The sequence below is a fragment of the Pelecanus crispus genome, chromosome 1 (assembly GCF_030463565.1).
Source record: "Pelecanus crispus isolate bPelCri1 chromosome 1, bPelCri1.pri, whole genome shotgun sequence".
Lineage (NCBI taxonomy): Eukaryota > Metazoa > Chordata > Aves > Pelecaniformes > Pelecanidae > Pelecanus > Pelecanus crispus.
The window spans coordinates 154152556-154162040 of NC_134643.1; the positions used below are offsets into that span (position 1 = coordinate 154152556).

At 44.6% G+C, this 9485-nt stretch overlaps 2 protein-coding genes across 2 annotated transcripts; both read right to left on the bottom strand.

Annotated features, from left to right (window-relative positions):
- Positions 1 to 4424: 4424 nt before the first annotated feature.
- On the bottom strand, positions 4425 to 6448 carry LOC104026997 (histone H2A). The gene is made up of 3 exons (XM_009477605.2): positions 6357 to 6448; positions 5592 to 5625; positions 4425 to 4850 (listed from the first exon to the last, which is right to left on the bottom strand). The coding sequence occupies exons 1-3, from the start codon at positions 6446 to 6448 to the stop codon at positions 4425 to 4427; spliced, it is 552 nt and encodes a 183-aa protein (XP_009475880.2).
- A 2139-nt stretch (positions 6449 to 8587) lies between these two features.
- On the bottom strand, positions 8588 to 8992 carry LOC104026998 (histone H2A). The gene has a single exon (XM_009477606.2). It carries the CDS (start codon positions 8990 to 8992, stop codon positions 8588 to 8590), a length of 405 nt encoding a protein of 134 aa, XP_009475881.2.
- Between the last annotated feature and the right edge of the window lie 493 nt (positions 8993 to 9485).

The window sequence follows — 9485 nt, forward strand, 5'->3', positions numbered from 1 at the left end:
AGCCCTGGATTCAACACGTGGTGCAAAGCAAGGTGCTGGGATAACACAGCTCCAGGGCTGGCTGTTAGCAACAGAGCTTGCTAATGCCTTGGGCTGACAGCAGCAAGTTGGAAAGAAAGTATAGCAGCCAAACTGAGCCTCAGGCAGCTTCATGAAAACCTCCTGGATCAGGGGCATGAGTAGAAAGACACCTAAATTGCAGTGCTTTGGAAGAAGAGAGGTACACCCAGACCAGGCAATGTTTGAGAACATGTGTGCACCCTCCTTGGTTTGGCAGTTAGAGAGCTTGCATTCTGACAAAGGTTGCAGCTAGGAAGTTTATGCAGTGAATGCTCTTTCTGGGTCTGCCACTTTGAAAAATGCATTTAAAATCTAACTCAGCCTAGTGACCACATCCCCCGTTCCCTGCTTTCAAGGGAAATCAGAGCACAGAGATAACGCAGGGTCAGCTTGCACATTTTGCTGGCTCATTGGTTACACATTTCTAAGAGCATAACTGACTCCTCTCCCCAGCTGCCAAGTTGTTGCAGGCATAATAAACGTTAAAATGGTTACTAGCTGAGTTTAAGAGAACTTGTCTTTTTTTTGGGTAGAATGATTAAGAAACCCCACCACGATACTGCTGGCAAAAATATTCTCACAGATGCTACGCACAGCACTGCAAAGAAAGCCACACATATTTGGAGCAAGCTGGAAAGAATACACTTTCTATCGCAATGCTGGAAATAGTTGTGCCATTCTCTCCCACGCACCACCTTCATATAACCCCTTGTTTGGGAGCCTAATGAGCTGCTTGTATAAACAAAACAATAATTTCCAGTAGTTCTAACACTCAACAGCCTCAAAATAGTCAATAAACATTAGCTAGTTAATAAGCAATTTGCCCCCTGAAATCAAGGAAGTATGTAAGTTTTCACAGCCAGGAGAGCTGAGGAAGAGAGACTGAGAAAGAAGTGAAGCTGGCAGCAGCGGTAGAACCAGGAGCAGAGTCTGACCCCGCTGCCAGGATAGCCTTCACAAACCACGTGCTTCACATATTATCCATGTATTTATTTGGGGTAGAGTAGTGCACAACCTGGTAATGAACAGGGCTGAAGATAACGCAAGAAGACTTAATATATGATTTATTGTGTATTTAAACTGACAATGGATTTTTTTAATTAAAGATTAAAAGTACCCCACTGAAGCATGCATAATGTTGTAAGCATACATATCTTCAAAAGACAGATAAAATAGGCTTCACAGCTGCAGGAGAGAAACAGAATTGGGAGGATTAATGAGTTCCCCAAAATTAATATCTTAATGTTGGGCATTATCTTTTCAATTGTCTTGAGACCTCACAAAAAAGCAGGAATGAATGCACTGGTGGTTCTACATTTAGAAGCGCAACAGAAAAGCTGTAGTGAGCACAGAGACCCAGAAAGCCACAGCAAGGCATTTTTCAGGAACCAGCATGTCTATAGGTCAGCTCTAATTACTAAAGACAGAGCAGAGCTGTATGATAGCTACTGGGACTCCTGTGTACTCCAGGGATGCTCTTTCCCTGTGGCTCTCCCTGGACCTGTCAGTGCCCCGTGCCCCCTTCCCATTCCAGTGTTCCTCCAGTTTGTTCTCATCTGTTGAGCTTTGCCAAGAAAGGGAGGGTGAGCCACTGCCCCAGGTGATGCCTCTCCCCTCCTTGCCGTTCAGCAGGCACGAGCTGCAGACCCCAGGGCACCTATTGGGCACTCAGCCGTGACAGACCACATCTTCCCAAGCTTGCTGCTTCTGGAGCAACGGGATGCCTTGAGCTTGGCAGCAACCTTGCAGTCATGCTTAAACCTACATAAACTTTCTGGTAAATCCAGATGAGTTTAATATAAGATGTATTAAAATTAGTTATTTGGCAACAAAGACAGAGACCAACCAGCACCATCCTGATGGCTACTTTCCCTCCGACTGGGTCTCAGGCTATACCCTGGGCAGCAGCAGCACCTTTTGGCCAGCTTGTCCCAGCGCAGGCCATACAGATTCTCAAGATGGGGTGCAATCGCTTACACAAGCCAAGGTCAAGCTTTTCTTCCTCTGTAGAAGAGCTGAGACTTGGGGAAAGGTCTCCATTAATTTTCCCTTTTTCGGTAATTTTTTGATAGGCACGGGGGTTTGCTGAAACCTCCTGTTCTATTGGTCATCTCAACTTATGTACCTGGTATGATACAGCTTCACTCCAGGCAGAGACCTTTGAAATTCCCACACGGCTTTACAGTCACAGCCCTCACCATAGAGGCATTGGAGGCAATCTCTGCCTCAGCAGCTCCAGCCATCATCCCACCCTTGGTCCCTTCTTTCTGCCCCCGTGCAAACCCCTGAGTTGTGCCAGCAACACTGTGAAATGCACACAAGTAGTTTGATGTGAATTTTGCTTTTTAAAAAGAAAAAAAAAAAGTTTAACACACAAGCCCAGCAGCAGCCTGGTTCACAGCAGGTGCTGTAAGCAGCTGCATTGGCACAGCAGAGGGAACGGTGCAGCACGGCAGGAGCTGCACAAGCTCATGCTGCTGCAGGGCACCCATGCTGTGGGTGGCTGGCTCAGCTCAGGAGCAAGCCTCTGAGCCAACACAGTACAAAATGCAACCAGCAGCCTGACAGGGAAACAGGGGACTGTTTTTCTTCCAATGCAGCTCATACGGTCAGTGTTGATTGAAACTACTGTAGAAAAACATGCAGCAGCCCCCTAAGGAGCTGCTCTTGCTTTCCAAGACAGCAGCTTGGAGGGTTTGGTTTATGGTGCAGGTCAGCACTTCAGCACTGTTTCACCCTCTAGGTCTCCAGCCAAAAGTTGCCATGTTTACACAGATAGCAACGGCTGATCTTATGGCTGCCCTCAAAACAACATTTGTCCACTATCCACACTATAAATCACTTATCTCCAGTGACCACAGCAGCCAGTTTTACTGAGACTGACCTGATACCAACACTCTCCTCCCTTTGCGTTCTCATAGCATGGCCTCTGGTAGGTGTTTGCAGCTTACACACATGCTAGAGGTTTCACATAAAGTCCTCTGGCTGCAGTCCCGCAATACCTCATTCTTGGCTTCTTGACCTTCATTTAAATGCCCTGGCCTGCCTATACAAAGAGGTGAGCTCTCTGCAGCCCATTCTTCAAAAGGTCCCAATTCTCAGAAGGCCAGAAAACTGGGAGATATTTGAGTTATGCTAGAGAAAGCAGCAGCATAGTATGGATTATTATGGGGCAGATATGGGAAACAGAAGCTCTCAAACCTTGGGCTGATAGGGTCAAGGCTTGAGGCAGTTCTCTAAATAGCCTTTTTACCTGGCTGGATTAATATCTCTGAAGCTGGTGGACACTAGGGCCTTCCTGTTCTGTTATGAATAGAATAATTCAAACACATAATAGCACCGTTACAAGGCTCTTAAATTTCAGTGGCATCCTGCTGGTAAAGCTGTTAAACAAAATTTGCTGCAGCACAGCAAACAGATTAATACTAGTGTGTGTCCACCAATATGTTGCAATCCAGAGTGCAAATCTAATAGTGCTTAGGTAGCCTTTCAAGCTGCATAAGTGGAAGACAAGAGTTTTGGAAGGTCCTGCAAAAGGCTGCTTCCTAGATTGCCTTTTAACACACAGGTTTCCTTGATCTGGATCCTAATGGAACAAGACTCAAAGCAGCTAAGGAGATTCTCAGTACCAGAGAGGCAGAAGTTATATTTGGATTCATTTATAAGAAAAGCTTCTAAAAGATCTTTAAGGCTCAAACACTGACAAGATTTATGTAATGTCTGTAGAAGACTCCTTGGATTGCACTCCATCAATGTAGAAACTCAGAGGACAATTCCAACACCATCTTTGGACCAAGGTGCATGCAGTGATGCTCTGAAGTTATAGCACAGCCCTACCTCCATATCCAAATGTTCAAGAAGATATTCATCAGCTTTATCATCATTATAAGGCAGCCCAATTTAAGTTTCTCAGGTGCCTTTACTTACACTGAATAGTTAACTGTGCCCATGATGAGGTCTGAAGTGGTCAGATGAAGCAGACTTCTACACATGCTGAATAAAGAGATTCCAGCCACGCACATGGAGACACAAGCTTTAAAGGCCGTAGAGCAGGTTTCCTTAGATAACTGCACTGACAAAGAAAATCTTCTGTTTGGTGCAACAAATATTTTATAGAAGGGAATAAGATGGACATGAGTCCTTTGCACACTTATTTATTCATAGAAGTAGTCTGTTGAACTTCTTCTTTTGAAGGGCATAGCTAGGGAAACCTAACTAGCAACCCTGTCTTTAGCAGCTTTTCAGACACGTGCACAAGTGCACACACACAAATTTAGACTATAAATGCCAACCAGCATGAAAAACCCTTTGTTGTTGAGAAAGCCAGCGTTCACACCACCACAAGGTCAGCAGCCTGGTGGCAGCTAGAACTCCTGTGACTGGACATATTTGTGGGGTGGTTTAAATGAGATGGTCTTCTTAGGAAGAAGCTCAGGAAGAACATTAGGTAACACCCCTCCTTGAGCGATGGTCACGCAAGAGAAGAGCTTGTTCAGCTCATCATCGTTTCTCACAGCCAGCTGGATGTGCCTGGGCAGGATCCTGGCTTTCTTGTTTTCCCGTGCAGCGTTCCCTGCCAGCTCCAGGATCTCCGCGCTCAGGTACTCCAGCACCGCAGCCAGGTAGATGGCAGCGCCAGGACCGATCCTGTCAGCATAGTTCCCTCTTTTAAGGAGCCTGTAGACACGACCCACGGGGAACTGCAGACCAGCCTTGGCTGATCTGGTTTTCTTTGGTACAAGAAGGAGCTTTGTGGTTTTCTTCCCATGTTCAGACATTCTGACATCAATCTAGTGTAAAAAGAGAAAGAATTAAAAAACCTAAACAGACACAGGAACTGAGCATTTAAGTCCTTTCTTCCTCCTCATTTCACTGCCTTTCTAATTCCCTTACAAGTCAGTTTTCCCCTCTCAGAAAGTTTGCTAGTTATTCACACTTTTGTCTGAAGGAGCAGATGGGTCAGGCTGCTGCTCTAGGAGAGTCTGACAAGTTTCCAGGCAGAGGCATCTACAAGTTCAGTCAGAGCAGCAGGTCAGCCATCTGCTAGATTTCCAACACTTTTCAAGAGAGTAAGGTAGAACTTAGGAGCAAGGTCTTCTGACCCAGTATCAAAGAAAGACTGCTGTTAAGGAGAAAGGTAAAGCAAACCAGGCTTCAAGGTACAAGTGTTCACAGACCCTGCAGGGAAGCTTCATTGAACTTACCCCTAGTAAGGACCCAAGCAGCTTCTGCAATGATGACCTTGTAAGTGATAGAGCTAGAAATTCATACCTTTGTCTGAAGAAAGAACACCAGAAAAGGACTTCATCTACTAGAAAACACTTTGGATGGATCTTGTCTTCCAGAGGTGAGGGGACCTATTGCTGCAAGATAACACACCACAATCAGGAACAAGACAAGCTTTGTTTTACATCAAACACTGAAATTTCTCTGCTCAGCACACTGTGCATCAGGCTACTATAAATGCACAAGTACCATCTTCTTGTATGGTGTTACATCCATTCTAACAAGCCCCATCACTTATTACTCACATAAAGTCTCTGGTACTGAGTAGTACCAATTGCTCTTCAATGCATAACACAAAGAACTTGAAAACAAACAGAGGAAAATTCTGCTCTTGTATATAGAATTGTTCAAGTTTTAATCATTAGTTGTTTTTAAACAACGAGAAGTTCTACCCAGATGTGGGGAGAAATGAAAACAAATTGAAGCACTTAAAAATACAGTAAAAAGTTCTTTTAGGACATTCTTGTGGGCCTTATAAAGTTAAGCTTTTAAAAATAGCATACACAAGTAAATAAATTAAAAGCCCCCTTAAAGCAGCCTTATACCAAACACAGAACTTACAAAACCATTATTTCATGCAGGAGCTTATCTAACACAAAGAAAGCATGCTGTCATTTCTTAAGAACAGACTCCCATCTGAAAAAGTTATTGACTTAACCTCTTTCCTAAGAATACCACTACCCAAATCCCGCAAACCACAATTTCTGGCAAGAGCTGCCCCCTTTTAAACTCCACAGTGGTAGCCATATCATTACCAGCTCTTGCATCGTTTAATGCCACCTGGGTGAGTAATGATTCAGCCACTCAAAATAAAAAACCAACCAAGGTCCCAACACAAGAGCAACTCAGTACAGTCCCTCAGAACATGAGAATTCGTCACTACTCCTTGCAGAGTTGCTTAGCACCTTGTTAGCTGATCTCCTCTGGAAACAAGCCTAATATTTACTGCCTCAGAGGACTGCAGTATCTCTGACTGGCAGTTAATTTATTACAGCTGGAAGGGGACATACCTCACCTTGCCACAGTCATCAAGAATTAAACCCATCAAACTGTACCATTGTTCTTTTTGCTGCGAGCAGCGGCCAAGCTGCTTTGTGACCATGCTGCAGAGACTGGGAAAGCTCAGGACCTCTGACATTGGGTTCTCTCTCTTCTACGACTTGTCCCCATCTGTCACACAGTCCAGTTTTTTCCAAAGTCATGCATAGCTGTGTTGCAAGGCATAATATGCCCTTTCTAGGGTCAAAGGAGTGGCGACAGCTGAATAATTTTTTTCTTCAATACATGAGTGCTGGAAAGTTGAGCCCTGGCCCAACAGAAATTTTTGCTGAGCAGCTGGGTTAGGAGACACCTACCCTCTGTTACTGTGAAGACAGAGGGGTGAGTTTTCAGATCACTATGCTATGTGGTTAATTTACAAATGGGTTGCACTATTGGCTAGAAGAAAGCAAACAAGTATGTTCTTGATCAAAGAAATACTTAAAAAATTGACTTTTGAATTGGAGCAGTACTTCACCATAAACTCTTTCTTTGGGTGTAAGTAGAGGTAGGGCCACACAGCTCACTCAGTGTCTTTTATCATACAGAAAATGGCAGGTGTAGGCATTTCTAGAAGCTGCTGGAGCACTGGCTATGCCTTGCAGGGTCTGTTTGGTGTGGTGCAGAGCAGGCTCACAGGAGCAGCTTACATCCAGGAGAGGCATGATGACTGACACACAGTTCTCCAGATTAGCAAAGGGTGCTGTAAGCACCATGCTTAAAACTGCACAAAATTAGTACCCTGCTTGAGTCTTCTACCATTACTGCAAGCCTTTAGATTTTTGCTTGGTCCAAAGAAATAATCATTCCCAAGCCTGCTTTCCCTTGCCATGGTCAAATGGAGGGAAAAAAATGAGCTTCATGTCTTCATTTCTCATGTACCTCCTTTAAAGCATTTTTTTTTCCTACTTACAGGTGTAAACACTCAGCACAAGGCTAGTTACATACAGCACACCTTTACTACACACCCAAAGCTTAAGATCTACTCTCAGAATTTTTTACTTCTCATTGCTACAGCATCCTCCACTTTTTCTCACTTCACTGGGTTAATTGCAGGGAAACCAAGAGCTCATCAAATTGCTCTTGAAAACCAGACAGCATACAATGACTGTTCCAGCTGCCCACCACCCTGAAATCACAGTGTCTGCTCAGTCAGGTATCCTCTTTCCCATGTCTGCGCAAGCACAGCTTGGAGTGAGTCATTAACTCAGCTGCATACAGCTCTGACGTCTGTCAGCATCGTAAAACCTGGCCAGTAGGCTTTGACACCCTTGTGCCTTGAGGGGGCAAAGGAGCTAGGTCAAACTCAACAGGACAGGCAGATCTTGTTCAAATAAAAAGCTCATGCTCCAGCTACAGTTTAGGAAGCTGGTCCTAACCAGCTCTTCTCTGTGTGAGATGCTATGGAATCTGCCAGATACTGCCTCAGGGGCAGACTGCTCCTAAAGCAGCTGCAGCAGATCCCTGGTTTCCAGTTCAACAGCAAGCCTCAGGACCCACTATGAACAGAGAAACCCTGGGCACTTTCCCAGGGGAAGACTTTCAGTGACTTGGCCAGCAAAGGCCTGAGGGCTTGTTCAGATATGGAGACTTTTGGTTTTCTGCACTGACAGACAGAAGCAAGACCGTCATCTCTACCAACAGCACAAATACTATAGCAGATTTTAAGTAAACTACCTATGGTTGTTACAACAAGATGGAGGAGATAGAGGTTTAGTGTCATGTTGGAGCATTCTTAAAGAGAGGTAGTTGTTCTTTACAACCATTAAGACTTTAAAGCATAGTGTTACTAACTTCTAAAGCCGAGTTAAACAACCTCTGAGGCACCAAACTAATTGCACTATGAATCTGTGAAAGAAGAAAAGTTCACATGAAAGGTGGTGTGTGTCGTGACTCCTCTGCCTGCTCCACAACAGTTACCTGTAAAGTGTTTTCAAAAGTAAACATGTACTTAACTTTTTAAAAAGTTATTTGGGTGGTATGCTAGGCTTTTTGACATTTTCTGTGTTCTTCCATCCCTGGAAGGGGAGCTGAGAAAAGAAAACACGAGAATGGAGTTGCATTCTAGGAACTTTATTACAAGCTTTAAAAATGCATTAAAATTAGCAGGAAAAATAATTGACAAAGCAGCAAACACATACAAATTAGTGCTACTGAGTTCCATCATCTGTGACTGCACAGACCAGACCCTGAAAAGCAAGTTTCAACGGCTACCATGCTCCTGAGAAGGAGCAGTTCTCTTGGGAAGGAGCTGGGAAAGGATATTTGGCATAACCCCTCCTTGAGCGATGGTCACACAGGAGAAGAGCTTGTTCAGCTCTTCATCATTTCTCACAGCCAGCTGGATGTGCCTGGGCAGGATCCTGGCTTTCTTGTTTTCCCGTGCAGCATTCCCTGCCAGCTCCAGGATCTCCGCGCTCAGGTACTCCAGCACCGCAGCCAGGTAGATGGCAGCGCCAGGACCGATCCTGTCAGCATAGTTCCCTCTTTTAAGGAGCCTGTAGACACGACCCACGGGGAACTGCAGACCAGCCTTGGCTGACTTGGTTTTCTTCTGTGCAGCTCCAGGTTTGCCAGCCACTGCATGTTTCTTTCCACGTCCAGACATTCTGACGGGTGAGGAGACAAAGGCTTGGAGATCTTCAAATTACCCAGGTGCTTGGGCTACAGCTAACCGATAGCAAGAGGAGATGACAGCAAGGTGAGTTACACTTTCTGCTCTTCCACATCAAGAAGAAAGCTTGTTCTTTTCTTGAGGGAAGAGAGCGCCACACACCACAGTTCATTAACAGCAGAACTAAGATTTTAACTACTACTGCTTTTTTTACAGCCCACCTTTTAGGAGGGAGGCCTCATTGTAAAACCAGAGTGGTCTGCCAACCTGTCAGGAAAGTCTTATTGAAGTAGATACGAAGAGCTCAAAAGAAGAGAGGCTTTTCCCTGCTGCTTGGAATGTATTTGGGATTGAGGCACAGTGGGTCTTCTTTAATAAGATTTTCTTAAACACCATAACCATTATGTCAAAGCTAACTTGAGGCCAAGCCTGCCTCTTCTTCCAAGAAGAATCTGTATTCTAACTTCTTCCATTATCAAATTAGATT